The sequence below is a fragment of the Oncorhynchus mykiss genome, chromosome Y, assembly GCF_013265735.2.
Source record: "Oncorhynchus mykiss isolate Arlee chromosome Y, USDA_OmykA_1.1, whole genome shotgun sequence".
Classification (NCBI taxonomy): Eukaryota; Metazoa; Chordata; class Actinopteri; order Salmoniformes; family Salmonidae; genus Oncorhynchus; species Oncorhynchus mykiss.
The window spans coordinates 24298363-24322589 of record NC_048593.1 but is presented as its reverse complement, the minus strand read 5'-3'; the positions used below and the strand labels follow the sequence as shown (position 1 = coordinate 24322589).

At 43.8% G+C, this 24227-nt stretch overlaps 1 protein-coding gene across 15 annotated transcripts in view; it reads left to right on the top strand.

The window, feature by feature from the left end:
- The first annotated feature begins 1560 nt into the window (after positions 1-1560).
- LOC110509851 (glutamate receptor ionotropic, NMDA 1) overlaps positions 1561-24227 on the top strand; it is a 29069-nt gene continuing 6402 nt past the window's right edge. Inside the window, exons 1-21 of one of the 15 annotated variants that reach the window (XM_021590996.2) lie at positions 1561-2255; positions 6072-6206; positions 6548-6724; positions 9711-9773; positions 10476-10573; positions 10833-10954; positions 12331-12505; positions 12614-12758; positions 12993-13079; positions 14169-14319; positions 14831-14958; positions 15576-15740; positions 15882-16000; positions 16368-16480; positions 16732-16880; positions 17146-17303; positions 17814-17975; positions 18227-18336; positions 18693-18838; positions 23180-23206; positions 24005-24118. In XM_021590996.2, coding sequence (XP_021446671.1) covers positions 2007-2255; positions 6072-6206; positions 6548-6724; positions 9711-9773; positions 10476-10573; positions 10833-10954; positions 12331-12505; positions 12614-12758; positions 12993-13079; positions 14169-14319; positions 14831-14958; positions 15576-15740; positions 15882-16000; positions 16368-16480; positions 16732-16880; positions 17146-17303; positions 17814-17975; positions 18227-18336; positions 18693-18838; positions 23180-23206; positions 24005-24118 — 2793 coding nt within the window. In that variant the 5' untranslated portion in view covers positions 1561-2006. The other 14 variants (XM_036967277.1, XM_021590999.2, XM_021591005.2 and 11 more) reach the window with 14 other exon arrangements.

Below are 24227 nucleotides of genomic sequence, written 5' to 3'. Positions count from 1 at the left end.
ATTAACATTTCATTTTTTTTTTTTGGGGGGGGGGGTAAATATCAGCAAATATATTAATAAAAGTCATCTTGTTATTAAAATGTTACCCTGCGGTAAGCCTACATGAAACACAGCCCTTATTTTAAGTGTTTCTAAAAACCCCTATGGGAAAAATGAATGGTGGAAAAACGATTGGAACCAATTTCTTGTTTGACCGTTAGGTTTTATGGGTATTATGACTCATACTGTGGTACTCTATTGCAATGACATTAAGTCTAAATAAACCTAGGCTACTCTGCTTTGTCAATACTCCAGTGTGATGTGCTTCAAAGTAATAGCTGTGCCATAATTTATTTGATGTTCAATAGCCTACATGTTATTTGATGTTAGGCATTATGAATGTTCAGAAACTTAACACTGTGGAGAGAGAGGCTTGTTTCCTAGGTAACCAGGATGGTTGAACATTTTCCCCCTGCTTAGCAAGATGGATGCTCTTGTGCCTCCTGTGGTTACTTGGACACCTTGCTCCCGTTCTCCATTCAGGGACATCTCAAATGACATTACCCGCCCCCACAATCAAACAAAACATCTAACCAGCACACATATCTGTCAATACAAATAAGGTAAAACGACACATTCATGTCACACTTTTGGAAGAAGTCAAGCTTCAATATTTCATTGTACACCAGGCTGGGCAATGCTTTAAGATGCAACTCTATAAATGATTCAGCCGTTTTTATATTTGTGTATCCCCATGTCAGTGCTCGCAGTAGCCTAGACAAGCAGCATACTGTGCTTACGTTGGAGGTTTTGCATGATTGAAGAGGTTGAAATATGGATGACATGGTTACATAATTGATTGGCTGTTTGAAAGTAAAGGAGAGGGAGGGGATGTAGCCTACAAGTAATTGGTGGTCCTGGTTGGTCTGAGTCTATGAAATGATGGGGATTTACAGCAGGAGCCAGTTCAAATGAGACCGGAGACACATCCCCAGCCAAATAAACAAGCAGGCTTCCAACTGGGCACAGACATCAATTCAACATCTATTGCACGTTGGTTCAATGTAATTTCATTGAGATGACGTGGAAACAACGTTGATTCAACCAGTGTGGCCAGTGGGTTGGGTCCATCTACTCCGTGCATTATAGGAGTACTGTTTGAGAAAAAATCTCACATATTGGAATCGTTGGGTCACTGGATTATTGAGGTGTCAATTTTCATTGCAATGGCAGCAACCATCTGCAATATTTATTTATCCTACCTAAAGTAACCCACAATATTCACACTTTAAGAAATAATTCGTTTTTCATCACATGTGATGTTTTTTTAATGAGATCAATTATTGTTGTTCTCACACACCAATTGTGTCTTGCTTTTCTTTGATGCCCTATTCATAATCTAAACTGCCTACTACCATTCCTGTCATATAGTGAATAACATTGTTGTTGAGATGTTGAAAATACTTGTTGTTGATGATTAGCTTCCTTTGATTCATTTCCTGTGACATTCTAGAAGAAGAACGCCAACGCGAAATCATAGATAGATCGCGGAGGCGCGCACCACTGCGCGTGCACAACTGTCAGCACCAAGGACAGCCGCTCAGCCCCGAGCATAGCGTCAGTATTATCACCTCACAGAACAGCCCGCGCCGAGCGCACAGAGGACGGGTAGAGCAATAATACTGTGCACAAAGGGAGCCGCATACCCCGCGAAATATGCTCTAACTCGTTTATATCGACATTGGAAGAAAGACAATGGGGGAAATAGGCAAAGGAAGATAATAATCTTTGAAGAAATGCTTCTGAAACAGCGGAGATAGTTCAACAACGGATAAGGTCCTGACCATGCACATTCCTCCGCATTGCACTTAAATCAAATGTGCATATTTTCCACACTGTCCAGCGGGACGGTGGTTCAAGTCGTGGTAACCGGGTGAACAGTGCAGTCCAGAATCCGGGAAAGCCCACCTGCCAACACGAGGGAGAGACGGATCTGGGGTCCACTGTGCGTTTTGGTCGTTTACACGATGCGTTTGTTTCTGCTGGCGGTGTTCCTCTCGTGCTCCTGTGCGCGGGCTGGCTGCGAGCCGAAGATAGTGAACATCGGAGCCGTCCTGAGCCAGAAGAGGTACGAGCAAGTCTTTAAGGATGCAGTGACCCAGGCGAACCAGATATACGGGAGAGATAAATTCAAGTTGACCGCCATCTCCGTAACGCACAAACCCAACGCTATCCAGATGGCTCTCTCCGTCTGCGAGGACCTCATCTCCAACCAGGTATCTCAGGAGTGCGCCAGCGTGCCAGCATTGGTGTTAAATGATAATAGCCTAATAACATGAGTCATTAGCACATATATAGCCCATCTATTCAATGTCAATCATATGAATCCAAATCATTTAGAGGGCTCAGAGAATTGTCCAACATTTGTATGAAGCCTATGGCCACTATTGGGGGGGAAATTAATCATCCTCTTTAGTGTGTTGCATCTTCCCGTTTCTGCTTCAAGGGAACTGACTGATGTGAGTAATTGGGCAGATGAGGTCGATATATTGTGACGATCACTTTATTTGCAATGAACAAACCAGTTAAGCATATCATTCTAGACTATAACCTCAGTGCCTGCGAAACAATGTGCCACCTGTTTCCTGCCTGATCTCATAGATCAAACATAACAGTAAATCCGGGACACTCAAATGAGTATGATATGTAACGTTTGGTATGTGTAACAGTGTTGCTTCCATCCATCTCTTTGCCCCAACCTGGGCTCGAACCAGGGACCTGTAGGTATAAATAAAATATATATATATAAAAAATGATTGTAATAAACATTTAATTTGGCCTTACTGCTATTAGCGCATAGAAACGCATTGAATAACATATTTATTTATACATGGCAAAACAGGTAGTCAAACAATTATTCAAAAGGAAGTATGTTTTAAAGTGAATCCTTTATGAAAAAAAATGTGAATCCAATTTTATTAATCACAGGTGTAGACCTTACAGTGAAATGCTTACTTACGAGCCCCTAACCTACAGTGCAGTTTAAAAAAATACAGATAAGAATAAGAGATAAAAGTAACAAGTAATTAAAGACCAGCAGTAAAAAATTAAATAACAATATATACAGGGGGGTGCCTGTACAGAGTCAATGTGTGGGGCACCGGTTAGTTGAGGTGGTATGTACATGTAGGTAGAGTTAATTAAAGTGACTATGCATAGATGGCAACAGAGAGTGGCAGTGGTGTGGAGGGGGGGGGGGGCAATGTGAATAGTCTGGGTAGCCATTTTACTAGATGTTCAGGAGTCTTATGGCTTGGGGATAGAAGCTGTTTAGAAGCCTCTTGGACCTAGACTTGGCACTCCGGTACCTCTTGCCATGTGGTAGCAGCGAGAACAGTCTATGACTAGGGTGGCTGGAGTCTTTGACAATTTTTAGGGCCTTCCTCTGACACCGCCTGGTATAGAGGTCCTGGACGGAAGGAAGCTTGGCCCCCGTGATGTACTGGGCCTTTCGCACTACCCTCTGTAGTGCCTTGCGGTCGGAGGCTGAGCATTTGCCATATGATGCAACCAGTCAGGATGCTCTCGATGGTGCAGCTGTAGAACCTTTTGAGGATCTGAGGACCCATGCCAAATCTTTTCAGTCTCCTGATGGGGAATAGGTTTTGTCGTGCCCGCTTCACGACTGTCATGGTGTGCTTGGACCATGTTGGTTTGTTGGTGATGTGGACACCAAGGAACTTGAAGCTCTCAACCTACAGCATGTCAGCATGTTTGCCAAACCCTAACCCAGACGACGCTGGGCCAATTGTGCGCCGCCCTATGGGACTCCCAATCACGGCTGGTTGTGATACAGCCTGGATTCGAATCAGGGTGTCTGTAGTAACGCCGCTAGCACTGAGATGCAGTGCCTTAGACTGCTGCGTCGCTCGGGAGCTGATTGCAACAATATCAAATGTTGTATTGCAGTTTAGATTTTTTGTTTAAAAAAAAATGGGACAGTTTATATGGTTAAAAATGGGACTGTATATTAGGGAAAAAGTCAGTTTCTTGCAAATATACACTGTGTTACTCTAATATACAATATTTCTTCAAGCCTAGGCTATGATAACAATACAATGAAACTGCAGCCAAGCCTTTAAGAGATCCATCACATATGGTAATACAGATGGAAGCTGAAGTGAAATTCTACCTATGTATGTTGGATATCCATATGTTGTTGTTACACAAACAGTAGCCAATATAATGAGTAACTACCAAACCAGAACTTGAGGCCAAACATTAAAAGTAAAATGGGCAGTGAGCCTGTGGCTAAATCTCTATCCCCATATCTGTAGTCTATTATCCAGACAAAGCAATGTGTTCAAGGGTTAATATAAATCTTATACAAAAGTTATTCTTTATCATTTAGAACTGGACAATCAATATATCCTTTAAAAGCCATGGACTGATTTTTCTTATCTAAGGGCCAAAAACACACAGATTTGTGGGGGATGAAAGGCCAACTCACTTCAGTGTACACAGCTGCAGATCCACTGAACTGCAAACAAACTAACTAACCAAGAGAGAAATGAGTGATGCATCCTTAAATTAGTTTTACTGCAGTTTCTATTTTCACAGCTCGTGCCATGTGACGAAATGTTGCCTAAAAGGAGGCCAACATGGCCACGTACGCAATGGGCACGTCCATCAAAGCATCACAGGGGTAGCAGCTGGGGTGCATGCCTTGGTTCATTTGCCGTTATGTCACTGAGAAGGGCGTTTAGTTTGTATTATGGAAAATTTTATGATTTAATCATTAGAAATGGGTAGTTATAACTGGTTTATGTTATTACTAGATCAATAATGAGACACACAAGTGTATGGAAGGCAATGGTTTTTGGCTCTAGACTCGAAAAATGACTGTGTTTTTCACTTCAAGTGCGATTATTTTTTAGGTCATAATATCTTTTGTGTATACGACTGGTGCAATTTAAACCTAACAATGAAAACAACATTAATAAGTTATGCATTGCGATGTTACCCCTTTGAGATTTGTTTCAACACTGAAACACATTGCTAAAACCCTCGTCCATCCCATTCACATTAAGCATTACATTGCTTCTGAAAGCAGCAATATCATGTAGTGAAGAGAACTGAGGCGTGAACCACCCCTCCCCCATCCCTTTTTCTCTCTCTCTCTCTCTCTCTCTCACACACACACACACACACACACACACACACACACACACACACACACACACACCCACACACACACACACACACACACACACACACACACACACACACACACACACACACACACACACACACACACACACACACACACACACACACACACACACACACACAAAGGTCTCTCCCTAATTCCTCCACTCAATTCCAATGTCCCCGGTCCTCTTCATTGTAATGATTGTTGTAATTGATAGAGATGGTTATGTGCTGACATATCTTTGCTCCCTACGTTCCACAATATCTGAGTCCCATCCTATCATCTCAGAGGGCTGCAGGGATGAGAAAGGTGCCAATGTTCTACATGTACCTTTACTTGTCAAATGCATGGAACAGTGCCTACTAACTGCCTAGATGGAGACCTAACCATGTGAGAGACTCAATGAGATGGTCTTGGCTCTGTGGTCATGTTAGTCACTCGAGAGAGGGTCCATGACAGATGGTATGGTAGATGCCTGGAAGCGCTCTTCGGATGAAAGAGGCCCAACCATACGGGCTGCACACACTAACCATCATGCCTGCATATCATGCCAGTTTTGTCTTCCCCCTCAGTTGGATCAGTTTTCCATTTCTAAAGAATCCTATTAATCTAAGAATCGATATACAGTTAGTAGAGCTGCATTGAGGAGCATCTATCTACTTCATCCAGGATAAGTGTCATTCAGCTTTGAGCCAAATGAATAACCATCTACCATGCAGCAATTATGCTAATGAAAAATTGAGGATGGTTTAAAAGAGGAAAGAGCTGATTTGACATTTCCATGTCGCAGTGAGGAATCAATAGTCCATACACTTTATTATCCTTTCACCTCTCTTTACAGGTGTGTGTTTTTCTTTAATCCCCGTACTTGTGTCTGCAGGTGTATGCCATCCTCGTGAGTCATCCTCCCCAGTCCAACGACCACCTCACCCCCACGCCTGTGTCCTACACCGCAGGCTTCTACCGCATCCCTGTTGTGGGCCTCACCACGCGCATGTCCATCTACTCCGACAAGGTGACAAATGACAGAGAGAAAGAGAGAGAGAAAGAGAGATAGAGAGAGGGAGGGAGAGGGACAGAGGGAGAGGGAGGGGGGGAGAGCTGAATGATGGAGCAGACCATGGGGATCTAAACAAATAAGAGAGACATACATTCTACTCCACTTCTTCTCTAGCTACCAAAATAGCTGTGGACAAATTACATTCTGCTCCAAATGTCCTGCAAGGACAAGATATTTCTGTTTGATTGTGAACAACTGCAAAGGCCTCATGAATATGTTAGAAAGAACAGAAAAACCGTGGATAACAAGCAAATAATTTCCTCGCACTCCTTCTTCTTATTTTGCTTTCTCCCCAGAGTATCCACTTGTCTTTTCTGCGGACTGTCCCCCCGTACTCCCACCAGGCTCACGTGTGGTTCGACATGATGCGAGAGTTTCGATGGAACCACATCATCCTGATCGTCAGCGATGACCACGAGGGGCGGGCCGCGCAGAAAAGACTGGAGACCCTACTGGAGGAGAGGGAAACAAAGGTGAGACGCTCGGGCTCGCCGGACCCCCAGTGTGTGTGGGTGTGTGTGTGTGTGTGTGTGTGTACTCTCTGTTTAACTCTCAAAGGTCTTCTATGTATATAACTGTTTTTCTTTCTGTCGTGTGAACACATCTCTCACTGACCATTGTGTAAACATTGGCTAACATCAAAATGCTAGAGACATCTACAGCGTCTAATGTGTTCTGATCTGAGTACATCTTTTACTCATCTCATGTTGCTTTTCACCATAGTCAAATTCTCCTGGGTCAATCCACAACGGGAGCCAAATAGCGGACTTTAACCTGGGGCTTTGCAAAATATCAATGACTCCCAAACAGAATGATGGTTCATAGATCCTTGATGAATATTTGTGCTGTGGTACATGTATGTTGTTTGGAAGGGATGCAGTTCACAAATCCAGTGTAATGCTCACTTGGAGACTTGTAATGTGATGGATGGTTGACATACAGTAGTATATCAGATGGTCATCGTGTCCTGTGCTAAGAGACTAAGATGGTGAAATACATATCTTTGGTTTTTATTGTGTCCTTGTCAAATGATGCACTGAGACCATACAAGTGAAATGACAGGCATGTGACAAACTGTCCATAAGCATTACTTTAGCCCAGAGTCACCTCTGAGGTTGTGTTGCTGGGTAGCTAGCTCATTAAATGTGCTGATCCACCTAAAGCCTAAAACACAGCAGGGATGAACACATGTGTCAAACTCATTCCACGGAGGGAATGGGTTTTCGCTCCACCCCTGTACTTGATTGATTAATTAAGGTCAGTAATTAGTAAGGAACTCCCCTCACCTGGTTATTTTGTTCTTAATGTGAAAAAAACCTGCCGACACTCGGCCCCCCGGGGAATGAGTTTGACACCCCTGCCCTAAAAGATCATGTTCCCTAAAGGAAAAGAGAAGGACCAATTTACATATTGTTAAAAAGACAGGATGTGGTTAAGACTTTTTGACACTGCGCTGTTTGTTCCCCTCAAGGGCTCCTTCCTGTAATTGTGTGACGGAGTGAAATGAGTCCTGATTTGAAGAGTAATTTAATCAGAGGCTGATGAAACGGTTCATGTGACAGACACATGCTCACGATAATCCACACCGAAGGGAGAGGTGAAATGTCAAACATGTTGAGGTTCATCAGTCACACTCAAACATGATCAAGATTGATTAGGAGTTACTAAGTATACTTTTTGTCAATAAATCATCTTGTTATAAAGGATTTTGACTTTATTGGATCATACAATGACTTTACCTGTGTTGAAGTGGTGTTTTCTATGGTAAATACCTACATTAGATTATATAATAGTTGGTTAACCGCTAGCTACATGTTTCTTCCTTCTTGGAATCCATCTTGTCTGACCTTGGCTCTCTCTCTCTCTCTCTCTCTCTCTCTCTCTCTCTCTGTCTCTCTGTCTCTCTGTCTTTCTCTGTCTCTCTCTCTGTCTCTCTCTCTGTCTCTCACTCTCTCTTTTAAATAATGCCATAAGCAACAATTGGATAGATTTACAGTTACCAGATTGAATTAATCTATCAATGTCACAGAATCCTTGGGATGGTAGATAGTGTGATGTGATGCTGTAAGGAAGTATCTGTGTTCTTTATCAGTGGTTTTAAGAAATTACTCAGCCAGCTAGTTTGGCAAATGCTGAGTTTGCCACATTTGGGGAGTTTGTGTCATTTCCTCATTTAATATAAATATTCTATTTATTCACATTTCATATTCCGTATCGTGCAGATTATTCACACTGTAATTGCAGGTTTATGTGCTGTGCTGCTGTGACAAGTCACAGGGACAGTAGTTATATGGGGTTCTATACCACAGCCGGTAGCGAGAATCTTCTACCTGTAGTGGATTCAGTCAGAATACTGACATGAGCGACACAACATACAATATTCATGCTTGCATGAAGTAGCAAAAATAGAGCACCCAAAGAACTCTTTTGGGAAAACAAAGCCAGTCATCTAGACAGTTCTTTTTACCAAGGCATTGCAGTGCCACACAGAGACAGCTGCAAGATGGTGGAGCGCTAGAGAAAGAAATGGACAAAAATAGATTTGGGTTTGGGGACTCAATACATAATTTGATTATTTATATTCTAAATGAAGACTGTAGTCCCATTCACTCCAGTTTGATTAATACTTGTTTTGTAATGCCATGATTTATGATTGTGCACTGACCGTGAAACACTACGACACAATAGCATGCAACATTTGGAAGGGGAGCAGTGTTTTACAGAGCAGCAGTGACTACAATAACTTCAGATTACATTTGAGGCATAACAGATCTGTAATCCGTTCAATGGAGTGAGCGTGAATACAATTGAGGAGAATGGGATTTACTTTGGATTTGCTTGTCAGGCAGTATAATGAACGAATGTGGCAGAGTCACTGTAGCATTTGGGATGTGGAGGACGTAGATCCTGAGCGCTCTGCCTGCCTGCGGTCTGAGCTGAAAGGTCGGGCATCAGGGGAGGCAGGTCTGTCAAGCAGAAGATGCTGTGTTTCACTGCAAAATGGCTCCCTGACTAAGGCAAAGCAGGAGACTGCCTTGCGGCTCCTTTCACAATATACAGGAACTGAGTGGAATTCAAAATGGAGAGAGCCTGAGGGCCATTAGTTTGCAGAATCAGACTGTTTACCTGTTGGGATTGCTGACACACAGACATTTTAGCCCTCTCAATCTCACAGTTGTACAGAGAGTATGACTGTTTCTGGACCAATGCTGGACAATGGTTTGAGGGTCTTGAGTAGTATTTGAAAGATTGTGAATGAGGTCATATGACATAGCATTAAATAGGATTGCTAGTTGTCAGTGGCTGTCTTTGATTTACTTTGCAAGCCCCAGTGTTAGGGATCCCAATTTGAAGCAGAAAAGTGAAGATTTATTGGAATGCTTTACTGCGATCCATTTTCAACAGTTTTTTAATATTCTTCTGTGTCTGCATATTTTCTCTGTGCACATTACTCATCAGAATAAAAAAAGGAACTATGAAAACCTCGACCAACTGTCCTATGACAACAAGCGAGGACCAAAGGTATATTTGCATGGTCAATGCACGCCGCCCACCAACTTTCCAAACGTAGCAACTAGAAACCAGCCCAAGCAGTCACCAGCCGACCCAGAAATGCCCCTATCTTGGTAGCACGTGTTTCTTTGTACTTTGAGACATTATCCCTATAATTTCACTGAACAATGATTTTGTTATGGAAAGACTATAAACATTAACAAATGAACAGCGCTCCGTTTCAACCATTTTCATTTTTTCATTCAAATAAAGGAATGCATGTTCTCAGAAGAAAAAAAAAGAGATTGCAAGTCTATTCCTTTGTGGAGATCCGGTAGTGTGGGACAAACACTTTCCCAGATTACTACCCCCTCTTGTTTTGTAGCACCTCCCTAGTTTTCAATAGTTTTTTGTTGGGGGGAAAAGTTTCCCCGTCATTCCTCTTTACCTGTTTTTAGTTACTGGTTGCATTGACCTTCTTCTCCCCCCTACCTAACATGCACGTCCTTCTTTGGAGCCTTGATTACCCTCAGTTTGCATGCGAAAAATGCAAACATTTTCCCCCTCCAATTTTTTTTTAGTTGAGCCGATTTCCCTGGATCGCTTTCCTTTTTTTCCTCTCTCCCTTTTTCAACAAAATCTGCCAAATCGAGCACAACAGGTAAAGAGTCAGCATGGTTTCTGAGGTGGGGGTAAGTAGTTGGCTTGACTTATTTTGTGCCCCAATCACAGGCAGAGAAAGTCCTCCAGTTCAGCCAGGAGACTAACTTAACTGCGCTGCTTCTAGAGGCCAAAGAGCTGGAGGCTCGCGTCATCATCCTCTCCGCCAGGTGAGACCCTCTTACAGCACCTCCCACTTGTCCCATCAGGCCCCTCCCATCAAAAAGCCCCTCCCATAAGTACATTTTCACTATTCCTATTTAGACCACAACATGATTTAAAATGACTTACATTTTGCACTTCAAAGTGGTATAGTTTACACCTCTATTGCTAAATGCTGGCATAATGTCACACAGTAGTGATTTACTGCAATGATTTAAATTAAAGATAAGTAACCATGTCTATGTCACTGAACATCTCCCTTTTCAGTGAAGAGGACGCTGCTGCAGTTTACAAGGCTGCCCGTTTCCTCAACATGACGGGCTCGGGTTACGTGTGGCTGGTGGGAGAGCGGGAGATGTCGGGTAAAGCCCTGAGTGAGGCACCAGATGGTACGTACCGTACGCTGCTACCCAGCAGCCACTTGGAAAACACTTCAGAATGCTGGCCTTTTTCTGGGGTCACCTTTCATCTCACCTCTACGAATAGGGCGAAAACCCATAATATCGAGAATGCCTCGTTATTAACAATGTATTATGTATGATTATTTGTTGAGTGTTAAGCATTTAAACGTTTAAGCATTTTTTATGTTTAAAGGTTTTAAATGAGTCACAGAAATGTACACTATAATCTCTTAAACAAATGTTAACACAGTGTTAAGTCCTGTGTCTCCGAACCTATTTATTTATAGTCAGAACTATTGATAGGTTAACTCGTACATGTATGTTTCCTAAAAATATATGTTGGGTTATCCAAAATTTCGCTTGCTGCCTTTATAGTGCCATTCTGATATATTAATAGCTTGGTTCTCATGAGTTTATAAAGGGTGTTTTGCAACCCCCACATTGAAGTGTAACTGAAATAGAATGGTAAGCTACAACTGTCCTTTCTTATGTCCCGGAGTCTGCACAAGTCTCACGTAATATGTCACTTTGTGGTCACAAACGTAAGCGTAAACCCCTAGGCACTCCAACACCCCTGACGCCCATTGTCTTACGTTAGGTCGCGTCACTCCTACGTGACGCTCGTCCCTCAGTGCAGACGATTAGTAGCGCTATCTAACGTAAGGCAATGCCCCGATCCCTGCAGATAATTCTTTGTCAGTCATGTCCATGTCTCAGCATCTGTTGCTGTCTTAAACTCACCTCTGTGGCTTCTTTCAGGAGTCTGCAAGACTACTGGACCAGTTGCAATAAGAAAACTTAGCTGAAGTTGGATTGTTAATGTAATTTGTACATGAATTCTCTAATCTAGTTGATGTATGTTTGTTTGGTCCCACACATACACTATAGCTTTCTGCTTGTGGTATTTTCCAACCTAACCCCTATAAAGTGGGTGATAGAATTGAATCGATCCAACTTCAAGGGACTCTTTTTCCCCCCATGCTGGGCAAAGTTCACTAACAACCTCAAAATATTGATCTAGCTATTACTCTCTGATCATGTTGCCTCTTCTTCTCGGAAAGGAATAAAAAAGAACATCCGAAATCAATTTCCATCAAGATGAAGTTCATGCTTCAAAGACTTCCAGTGCTTGTTTATTCCAGTGCTTGTTTATTCCAGTGCTGGATGATCCAAATTAATTTCACAAATAGAGCAACAGGATGGTGCTGGATCAAAAACTTGCGGTTGGACCTTTCCTCGTGATGGCTGAACAAGAGGTTCCTATAAGTTTTTAGTGTGTGTATTGCAAAAGGATCCGGATGGTTGGTAGTCTAGCAGGTCACTGATTTACTTTGTTCTGCTTGCTGTTGGTGTGATGTGAGCAGGTCTCATTGGCCTCCAGCTCATCAACGGCAAGAACGAGTCGGCCCACATCAATGACGCAGTGGCCGTGGTGGCCCAGTCCATCCAGGAGCTCTTTGAGAAGGAGAACATTACTGAGCCACCCAGAGGCTGCGTGGGAAACACCAACATCTGGAAGACCGGGCCCCTCTTCAAAAGGTACATTTGTATAATTTAGGAAGACACCAACACACAAACACTTTCTCACTCTGCCTATTCCCCTACACTCTCACACTCAGATCTACTTCAATTTCTCCTCTCGCTCAGGGTTCTGATGTCATCAAAGTACCCAGAGGGCCTCACTGGACGAGTGGAATTCAATGACGATGGCGACAGGAAGTACGCTCACTACAGCATTCTCAACTACCAGAAGAGTCGACTCATTCAAGTTGGGATTTACAATGGAACACAGGTAACTTCATGGCAACAGTGATTATTTCTGTTTTTACTGTGATCTTCCTGTCTATTGCTATTACACCTCTATGAAGAAGTAAGCATGGTAGTTAGAAAGCAGGTTTTATTAGCTAGATGCTGAGCTGTTGCTAAAGCAGCTGACTCTTCAGTATTGGACTCCCCTGTGCTTGGCTCTCATCAGCTCCACACACTATGTCAGCACTCCTCTAATCATGGTGTCATGACCATGTAGGTGGTTATGAATAATCAGAGGAAGATCATCTGGCCGGGAGGAGAGACAGAGAAACCGCGGGGCTTTCAGATGTCCACGAGACTAAAGGTATCACATTTTACCCTCTTCAAACAATGATATTCCGTATATACAGTATATATATATATACTGAACAAAAATATCAATCGAACATGTGAAGTCTTGGTCCCATTTTTCATGAGATTAAATAAAAGATCCCAGAAACTTTCCATATACACAAAAAGCTAATTTTTCAAAAATGTTGTGCATGAATTTGTTTACATCCTTGTTAGTGAGCATTTCTCCTTTGCCAAGATAATCCATCCACCTGACAGGTGTGGCATATCAAGAAGCTGATTAAACAGCATGATCATTACACAGGTGCACCTTGTGCTGGGGACAATACAAAGCCACAGATGTCTCAAGTTTTGAGGGAGCGTGTAATAGGCATGCTGACTGCAGGAATGTCCACCAGAGCTGTTGCCAAAGAATGTAATGTTAATTTCTCTACCATAAGCCGCCTCCAACGTCATTTTAGAGAATTTGGCAGTACGTCCAACCGGCCTCACAACCGAAGACCAACTATGCCAGCCCAGGACCTCGACATTCTTCACCTGCAGAGACCAGCCACCTGGACAGCTGATCAAACAGGAGTATTTATGTCTGTAGTAAAGCCCTTTTGTAGGAAAAAACTCATTCTGATTGGCTGGGCCTGGCTCCCAAGTGGGTGTGCCTATGCCCTCCCAGGCCCACCCATGGTTGCGCCCCTTTCCAGTCATGTGAAATCCATAGATTAGGGCCTAATGAATTCATTTCAATTGACTGATTTCCTTATATGAACTGTAACTCAGTAAAATCATTGAAATTGTAGCATGGTGCATTATATATATTTTTTGTTCAGTGTATATATATATATAGATATATTATAAGTTAAACAACTCTTTATATCTTACAGAATCTTCAATGGAATGGGCCTGCAAAGGATTCTACTATTCTTTCTCTCTCATTCTCTCTCATTTTCTCTCTCCATTTCTACCATGTGTGTGTGTGTGTGTGTGTTTTATGTGTTCCTTGTGGAAGGGTTGTTGTCTGGAGGGCTGGTGATGTAGAGCTCCCTCAGGGTCAGTGTGAGCTAAAGCCCACTGTGTGATAAACAGCATTCTCTCCCGTCTGTTATAGATAGTGACCATACACCAGGAGCCCTTTGTGTATGTGAAACCCACTGAGCAGGATGGAACCTGCAAGGAGGAAAAAACCTTAAATGGAGTGGCAGATATTAAAAAGGTGATCTGCACTGGACCAAATGAGACCATCCCAGGTAACACAACAGGGACGTTTATGATATCACTGTGCTTTTACTACGCCCGCTAAGTACCAACTGGAGATGCATACATATATATGCAGTAGGTATCTATATATGTATGCATGTTGCTGATTGTGCCTTTGTGTGATTGTTGGCATGTGTGTGTGTGTGTGTGTGTGTGTGTGTGTGTGTGTGTGTGTGTGTGTGTGTGTGTGTGTGTGTGTGTGTGTGTGTGTGTGTACAGTGTGTACAGTGTGTATGTACAGTGAGTGTACATTGTGAATACTGTATGCTAGAGTGTTTGCTTAAATGTTTGCCAACAGTGTGGGCATGTTCCAGCCTGTTTTAAACAAAGAGTGTAAGTGTGTGAAGTCTGGTTGCAGTGAACATATGTGCAGTGTGCTACTGTATTATTAAGTGAATGGGTGATTTTGGTTGAATAGTGTGTGGGCAAGTGATGTCTGGTGTTCTAAAAAAACATTTTAAAAATGTTGATTGATTGATTGTAACTTGCAACCCTCTGCTGGTTTGGTTACAGGACGTCCAATTGTACCTCAATGTTGTTATGGATTCTGTATTGACCTACTTATCAAGTTGGCTGGAACCATGAACTTTACCTATGAAGTACACCTGGTGGCTGATGGGAAATTTGGAACACAGGAGCGGGTCAGTTCCTATAAAAACTCAGACTTCTCTCTAGATAGAAAACCTTACTGGCCAAAAATGATTTGACCAACAATTGTCTATTTGCATATTTATATTCCATTCTATTAAGTAAGTTATGAAGCAAATTACACAAATCTTATCACTGAGATGTGCTTTTTGTAGTTGTAACGTTTTGAAAATTACACAGAATCCTCTTATGTTACTGCACTCACAAAAACTGTTTTCACTCACTAAATCACTAACTAAAATAAGTCATTTAGCCGAGAGAGCCATGGAAACCTAGGGTCCCACCACATTGGGGACTTTAGGTCCGTGTTGGAGGGACAAGGTGGTGGTGAGACCCACGCTGATCTGTCAGGATTTACTGAACAAGCAAGATGAGCTGAATGGAGCTTCTCTGGAGATCCAAGCTCAGTTACCACATCTCTGAGCCAGAGAATATCATTCAGACCATACTGCTCATTTTCATTTGGGTTAAAGGCACCCAGGTTTTCGCCTTTGGCTACTCACCAAAGTCAAGAGAGGGCTTACTTGTTGTTTCTGATATAGGACAATTAATTCTGAAATTCATTGTCAGGTTGGTTTGGTTATTAACCTTTTACATCCATCTACCACAGGTGAACAACAGCAACAAGAAAGAGTGGAATGGCATGATGGGAGAGCTCCTGGGGGGTCTGGCAGATATGATCGTTGCCCCGCTGACAATAAACAACGAACGAGCCCAGTACATCGAATTCTCCAAACCTTTTAAGTACCAAGGCCTAACCATCCTTGTTAAAAAGGTATGTCCCCGAATTCCTCCCAAAACCTATGAGACAAATTGAAAGTTCATACAGACTATACCTGATTTAGTCCTCATTGCAGATGGGATGGTTGTAGACTGTAAGTGGTCTGTGAATGACTGTCGGTGCTGTGTGTTACAGGAAATCCCTCGCAGTACACTGGACTCGTTCATGCAGCCGTTTCAGAGCACACTGTGGCTGCTGGTGGGTCTTTCGGTGCATGTGGTGGCGGTGATGCTTTACCTACTAGACCGGTTCAGGTACAAGGGGATCCATGTGTCCGTCTGTCTATATGTGTGTATATGTGTGTGTGTGTGTGTGGGTGGGTGCATACGTGTGGGTGCATTCGTGCACACGTGTTTTTGTGTGTCTGTGTGACATACTCTACCTCTGCTTATGCTCCAGACCTCTCCAGATGCTTCACAGTGGATGAGGGGACAGAGGTGAAGACTGGCTCCAATCATTCCACTGCTCTGCTCATCTGGCCTTCTCTTTCTCTTTTCTTTCTGTGCTCTAGCTCGCTCTTACGTAGCCACTTACACAGACTTCCTCCCTGTCTGGTGTTGCCAGGGTTTTCTCCTCTGTCTTCTCATGTATGTCTCACTTCACATCTTGCTCTCTCTCTAGCCCGTTTGGGAGGTTTAAAGTAAACAGTGAAGAAGAAGAAGAAGACGCCCTCACCTTGTCGTCAGCCATGTGGTTCTCCTGGGGAGTGTTGCTTAACTCCGGTATTGGAGAAGGTAGGAGAATTACTATCACTAAAGAACCGTTAAAGATCAGTACAGTTGTTAGTATACTAGCTAGTTAGTGTACTATTTCTGCAAATACTACCAGTTTGTGATACTGATATTAACTGTGGAAATATTAGTGTTGCATGTCGATAAATAATGTAATATTTGGGAGATGCTACACATACATCAATATATTGAGCCACATTTGATGTCCCATAGAGTGAACATAATGTAACGTTTTATGGGCTTTTCTTATCCAGGCGCGCCGCGCAGCTTCTCAGCGAGAATCTTGGGCATGGTGTGGGCCGGCTTTGCCATGATCATAGTGGCATCGTATACTGCCAACCTGGCTGCCTTCCTGGTGCTGGACCGGCCTGAGGAGCGCATCACCGGCATCAACGACCCGAGGGTGGGCATCAAGAAATAGTCCTGCTTTAAATACATACAGAGAATCTTTGAGTACACCTCCACCTCGATAACTTGTGGATAGTAGGTTACATACTACCAAAAATGTACATGTTTAGCGAGGTGCGAAAATTATTGGGGTTTAAATGCTGTAAAGTAAGTGGTTGTGTAGCATCAAAAGTTTTCATTTTTACAGAATTCCAGAATTGGTCAACTCTATGTGAATGCTGAATGTAATGTTCCCTCCAACCATTCCTATCCTTCAACAGCTGAGGAACCCATCAGACAAGTTCATCTATGCCACAGTGAAGCAGAGCTCTGTGGACATCTACTTCCGGCGGCAGGTGGAGCTTAGCACCATGTACCGCCACATGGAGAAGCACAACTACGAGAGTGCCGCTGAGGCTATCCAGGCCGTGCGCGACAAGTGAGTCCCGGCCGGGCCGGCCTGGCCTGGGCGTGTCGGCCGGAGCTGGTCAGATAGTCAGGTTAGGGACAGAGAGAGAGGGTCAGTCAGTCAGACCTGGGGGTTGTGGACCTCTGGAACAGTGAGACCCAGCAGGTCTTACTGCAGCGCTCCTTCTGGTCCAGGCCCATCATCCAGCCAAGACAGATCCAGGCTCAGACTTAGAACAGGGCTGCATGAACTGTGTCAGTAGCACTGACACCAGTCTATAGTTGAGCTAACGTTGAGTTGAGGAGCACCCTTTTTCAGGTTTTATCCAAGACGAGCTTCTTTGAGGTGGGGAATCCAATGGGGGACGCGCCGTCGTCCGTCCGGCATTGGATTTCATTTTTCAAGCGGCGGTAGACATGGCTGGTAACGCTGACTCACACGCTTTGTGTGGCCAAAGGGGAGCCGTAAATGTGTGTTGTGACAATCACTGTACTGTTGCACCGTAACCCCCTCCTCCCCCCTGCCTCCCTCCGCCAACAGCAAGCTGCATGCTTTCATCTGGGACTCTGCGGTGCTGGAGTTTGAAGCCTCGCAGAAGTGCGACCTGGTGACCACGGGAGAGCTGTTTTTCCGTTCGGGCTTTGGCATAGGCATGCGCAAGGACAGCCCCTGGAAACAGAATGTGTCCCTGGCCATTCTCAGGTCTGTCCCAGCCCAAGCAGCATTGTGTGTATGTTGTTATTTTTATTTTCATTTTTTAACCATCTGGCACACCGCTGTGTCAGCTCTCTTCTCTCTCTGTATCTCCTCATTCCTGCCCTTTGTCTGTCAGTCAGTCTGTGTTTGTTTGTGTCGTCTGTGTTAGTGACATTCTGGGATTTCTCTTCTGGAGTGTATGGCTTGGCTTTTTGTTAACTGTCTTACCTCTCTGCCCACTCCCCCCACCCCTGCAGTTCCCATGAGAATGGCTTCATGGAAGATCTAGATAAAACCTGGGTGAGATACCAGGAGTGTGACTCACGGAGCAATGCCCCAGCCACACTCACCTTTGAGAACATGGCAGGTAGGGTTCCTCTTTTGGGTTTTAAGAAACCTAAAAGTGATTGGACAAAAACTACAGTGGTAAGGTACTGTAGCCTTTTTTTTTGTCCAATACTTTTTTTTTTCGTTGTTACGTGAAGTGTGTACTGTTAAAGTCATTTGTTGTGGGTTACTGTAGTTCTAGTTGTTATAGTTGTGATCCTAATATCAACTTGCAAGGTTTGCAGCGGACGGCGTGAAAGCAGGTCGACGAAAGGACAGCAACCGTTGACCTATTAGACTAGATTCACACAGACACAGTCATGGTCAGTGGGTTGCGGTCAGTGTCAGACGGCGACTCACCACCCATCCCTGTGTCTGTCTGTCTCTGTCTGACAGGAGTGTTCATGCTGGTGGCTGGAGGCATAGCAGCAGGGATCTTCCTCATCTTTATTGAGATCGCCTACAAGCGACACAAAGACGCCCGAAGGAAGCAGATGCAGCTGGCCTTTGCGGCCGTCAACGTCTGGAGGAAGAACCTGCAGGTATGGCATCTCTTTCCCCCCGTAAGCACTGGCACCCGGGGGGGGGAGGGCAGAGATGGGCTGAGACACGCCCAGCATAGCCCTTCCTGCAGGTTCCTCCAATACAGGTGTACGACCAATCTTTTTTTTTTGTGTCACTATTAGCATCCTGTCTGACCTTGTTGCCAACTGGTGACAGTCACTCACGGATTGCTGTGTCACAATCAGTGATGAAGTTGTTCCCAAGGCATTACCATGAGCCACCGTGGGTCCATCCTCCAGTCCCTTAGACCAATGGCCCCTATGTCTCCTCTCTGTGCTGCAGGACAGTAAGGAGGCCTCTGGAAGCCAAGCTGTGGGCGCATCGATGACCCCATCGTTAGTATGTAACATAGACAAGAAACATTTCCACCCCACGTCACCCTTCGCTTTTCGAATAAGAGTTCAGCTAAAATAAAAGTAGCTCTAACATGAGAACATTTGAAACTAAAATATGCATTCCACGTTCATGGCATGAGCCAGTTAAGCCTTAACGCTTACTTTAGCACGTATGCAACGCAAGAACACAATTAGCTACGCAAAATGGCCCTTCTGCGTACTTGCTTTGTAAAAATATGCAAAAGTGTGCAGCCCAAAATGTATAATGCATTGCAACTACGCAGAAGGGCCATTTTGCGTAGCTAATTGCGTTGTTGCATTGCGTACCTGCATAGGGTATAAATTTGACTTTGTATGCTGCTGCTATAACGCTTTTAGGCTTTGTAAGGTCAGATGATGAGGACATGCAGGGGAATAAGGTAGTCGATGAAAGTTATTTAAATAACTCTGAGATTCATAGATAAATCTCATGCTTTTTAATAGCTGTAACAGTGTTGTTACACTGTAATTTCTGACCCCGACTCTCCTATGCTTGACGTCTATACTTGTCCAGTATTTACATCACTCCATCCCCCAGTATCCCCACCCCCTACAGTGTTTATGGACCCTAAACATGAGTCCTCTCAGAGAAAGCCTGCGTGTCAGTGACTTATTTCAGAATGGTGGTCACCTAAAGATAATCAGGCAAAAACCATTCCAGCTACAGCTGAGTTATGTGCTCGCGCCTCAGTGCGTCTAGTCGCCGAAGAACATGATTTGCCCTTAACTCCAATATCTTCCGCTGTGAAGCGTTGGTGCCCCCCCCCCCCCCCAACTCCCTCATTCGCCTTTCCACATCATCCCGCCCCACCCCTACCTACCCTACCTCCCACCCTGCGCTGACCTACCATCCTCAGCAGGAGGAGCGTGGTGTGGGGGTACATGGGAGGGAGGTGACGGGGCACACGAGCTGAGACGGGCAGTGGACACTGTGAGCCTGTGATGTGGCTCTGGCAGCCAGCCTGCCCCCATGCTGGCTCTTTATTAAGCACTCACAAAAGGTCAGTGGTGCACCGGTTGTATTGACAGCAGGGCTGGAGGAAGGTACGGTAAAATCACAGTCTCCAGTGCGTGTCAGCAAATCAATGTCCTTCCGAGACTGTCTGTCATCTACCTTACTACCAGATGTAACTGTTGTCCATGTCTTCATGTCTGTGTACATGTATAGGCACATACAGTAGACAAATGCATGCAGGCGCCCGCTGAGAAAGGAAAAGGTCTGTGTAATATCTGTGTTAAAGACAAGGTTATGTTGACACAGTTTATTAATAATTCCAGCACTACTGAACAAAGATGGCTTCATCCATGCAAATCGTACACAGCATTATTCTCAATAGGGCCTAGAGCTAATATGGGGTTCACATGCTTTAAACAAATGACAGTTTTCTGCTCTTATTCCTTAACTGGGGTATCATGCTTGGAGTAGCAGAAGCGAGCAAATCATTGAATCTAATACAGTATGAAATGAACATTATTCAAATGAATTGTCTCTCGATGCCATCAATGTGATTACTTACAGAGGAAGTATAATTCATACAGTATTTCACACTATTCAGTATACACTATTATCATAACAACAGGGTTCGGTGACAGTTTATATGAACTTTTCCTTTCTCTGTGGGTATTTCCAGCTAGGTGTCCAGCATCATTTTTACTGCTTGTGTGTTTGTATTTTTATAGTTTTGTTTGTTTTTATATTTCTGTGCATAATGCAACATGTTTGTGCATCTATGCCTTCCAACACAGGTACCTCCAGAGGACGTGCAATTCTGAATAACCTGTTTGAGTCCCTCTTATCGTTCACTATGTTGCTGCTCTGAACTGCTTACACCTTAGTATCTTCTCCAGTAACTAACCGACCCATTCCAGCTAGGGCTAAATTCCATTTGGAATTTCAATTCACTTCCTGAATTGATTCAAATTAATTATAATTTACCCCAACTCTCAGCACCTTTGTTTGCTTGTATCTACTGAAAAAGCATTGTGAACTGTCCCCCTCCCTAGTTTAAGAGAAGCTACGGTATCTAGCCGTTAGTTTTCTCTGTTGTAGCAGGTCTTATTCAGAAGTGCACTGCCTTATAGTGGAGGAGATATTAGGAGTGAGATCAACGAAATGTCAACGAGAACTAATGCACTCTAGTGGCTGTTGTTTCCTATTGGAGACAGGAAGCTGCGGCACATGCGTCCAGTGGGAAGCTTCCTCCATTGGACCAGCATGCTTTGCATGACCGGAACTTTGCAAACACAGCACTTCACAAGCGGTCGGTGTCGATTGATGTCACGTGAGACCTGGATATTCTACGCTGAAAAGTACAACAAGAAAAAAACATTTTGACGAGAAACAGAAAAATACAAAAGAATATAAAAAAACAATGCTTTGAGTTGCTTGGGCAATGAGCATTATTTTTTCAATCTAAATGTCTCTATGCCTCATCTTTACCTCACTGATAGAGTTTTAACATGAGGTGACTTTGACCATTGACTAACGTCTAGATGTCATCTTCCAACAGGAAATCCATTTTATTTACTTTTTTCTCACTGGTGACTTGTCCATCACTCCTCAGCCAATCAGCTCCACCCATCTTCCACACCACCCAATAGAACATCACCTCTTAATGCTGTGGCATTAAGATAATGGGGATGGTTTGGGTGGTGATGGGTGGCTCAAACAGAGGCCCAGTCATGTGATCTGATGACAGGGGATGTTCTGTGGGTCCAGTGCTGGCCTGGGTTGACTGTCATGCTTTATGTTTTTTGTCTCCTTCTCTACCCCTTCCCTTACCGTCCCTGCCAAGCTCTTCCCATCCTTCCGTACCCCTTTCTGCATGTTCTCAGATTAAATTCACACCACACTGCCCCCCAAGTGCCTTCTCAACTCCTAACTCACCTAACTCTCTAAATCTCTTACCCATCCACTCCTAGGGCCTCCCCATTCCCTATGACTAATTAACCTTACTCTACATCTCTTACCATTTATCTAGGCCTAGGACCTCCCTAACTCCTACTTTCTACATCTCATACAATTTATTTAGGCCTAGGACCTCCCTAACTCCTACTCTCTACATCTCTTACCATTTATCTAGGCCTAGGACCTCCCTAACTCCTACTCTCTACATCTCTTACCATTTATCTAGGCCTAGGACCTCCCGAACTCCTACTCTCTACATCTCTTACCATTTATCTAGGCCTAGGACCTCCCTAACTCCTACTTTCTACATCTCTTACCATTTATCTAGGTCTATTATTTAGGCCTAGGACCTCCCTAACTCCTACTTTCTACATCTCTTACCATTTATCTAGGTCTATTATTTAGGCCTAGGACCTCCCTAACTCCTACTTTCTACATCTCTTACCATTTATCTAGGTCTATTATCTAGGCCTAGGACCTCCCTAACTCCTACTTTCTACATCTCTTACCATTTCACCTAGCTAACCATCCCCATCCAGACCTCACAACAACTTGGCCAAAACCTCTCATGCTGCCTATCACCAAAACCTTCCCACACCCCCTACCTAACCAGCTCGCCAAAATCTCTCATATTTCTAAATTCCACCCCCAATCCCTGCTCTAACAGTTAGTAGTATACTGTATATAGTACATATACTACCACCCCAACACCATCTATTTCACTCCCTAGGGAATTTCCATTATACCCAGCCACAGGTATAATGACTCAAGGAGCTTAAATGATATACTATTATTTGTTGTTGTTTATCTTATGTTGGTATGCATTTTAGTGGCTCCCCTGCCTTATAGAGCACATTTTTATGACTGCTTGGCTTGTGATGTGGTTGTTTCCTTTGCTAGCTTTTCTATTGGCTCGTTTGGTTCCCTTGGCTTTGCTTCTGGATCTTAAAGTAATAACTATCTAATAGCAAGAAGATGGATGTTTATTTATTTTTCTTTTCTCCCCCCCCCCCCCCCCCCCTCCTCCCCCCATGCAGCCCTCTTCCTCTCTAGAGACTCAGGATGTAAGAATACCTTAATATGAGCTTTTGCACATGAACACTGCCACGTACCTATAGAGAGTAGCTGTGGGGCACTTTGATGGCATGAGGGAGGGAAGAAACACAGTTGATGTGTGAACATGTTGTAAGGATATGGCTAAACAGGGGTTTGGGAAGATGCTTGAACCTCCAATGAATACAGTTGATCCTGTTGACTGTGACATTTCATAGTCATAGTATACTGCCCATTTAGTTGTTCCTCAGTCCTGGCTAATGTTTATTTTCTCTCTGAAAGGTTGTGTGTCTTGGGGTGAAGGGGTGGAGGTAGGGTGGAAGTGATTATTTGATGTGTGGGTGTGTGTGTGGGTAAGAGTGAGTGTGTGAGTAGGGTGTGGTAGATGATTAAAGCAGCATATCACAGGTGTCACCTACACATGCTCCTCAAACCATTCCAATACATTTCTAGGGGCAAGGGGGTGTTTGGCTGTGTCAATGCTTGGCTAGGTATTTTCCATCATGTCCAGTCCCACTATGATGAAATGGCTGCTAGTGTAAAAACATTCTTATGGGATTGGCCAGACTACAGTGCCAGACAGTCCCACCACTAAAAGAGGTGCAAAACTCCTGTTGCCTCCAATATCCAATAGAGACAACTTTGTGGCGGGAAACTCACTCTCATACCACTTCAGATATGAAGTGAAATGGAAGAGGGAGGGAGGGAGGGTGTGGAGAGAGGGTGAGTGGGTGAATGGGTGAGACTGAGACCAAGGTATCACTCCACCCCAAGAATATGAATAATTGTTCTACATATATTTATTTTAGGATAGGAAAAGTGGTAGAGCAGAGCCCCCCGACCCCAAAAAGAAAGCCTCTTTTAGGTCCATCAGTACCTCCCTGGCCTCCAGCATCAAGAGACGTAGGTCATCCAAAGACACGGTAAGGAGATGAAGAAGGGAACAACATCTTCCCTTACTCTTCCTACTTTTCTCTCTCTTTTCTTTTTCTCTACCTCTGTCTCCTCTTCTCTCTCAATCTTCCTCTTTTT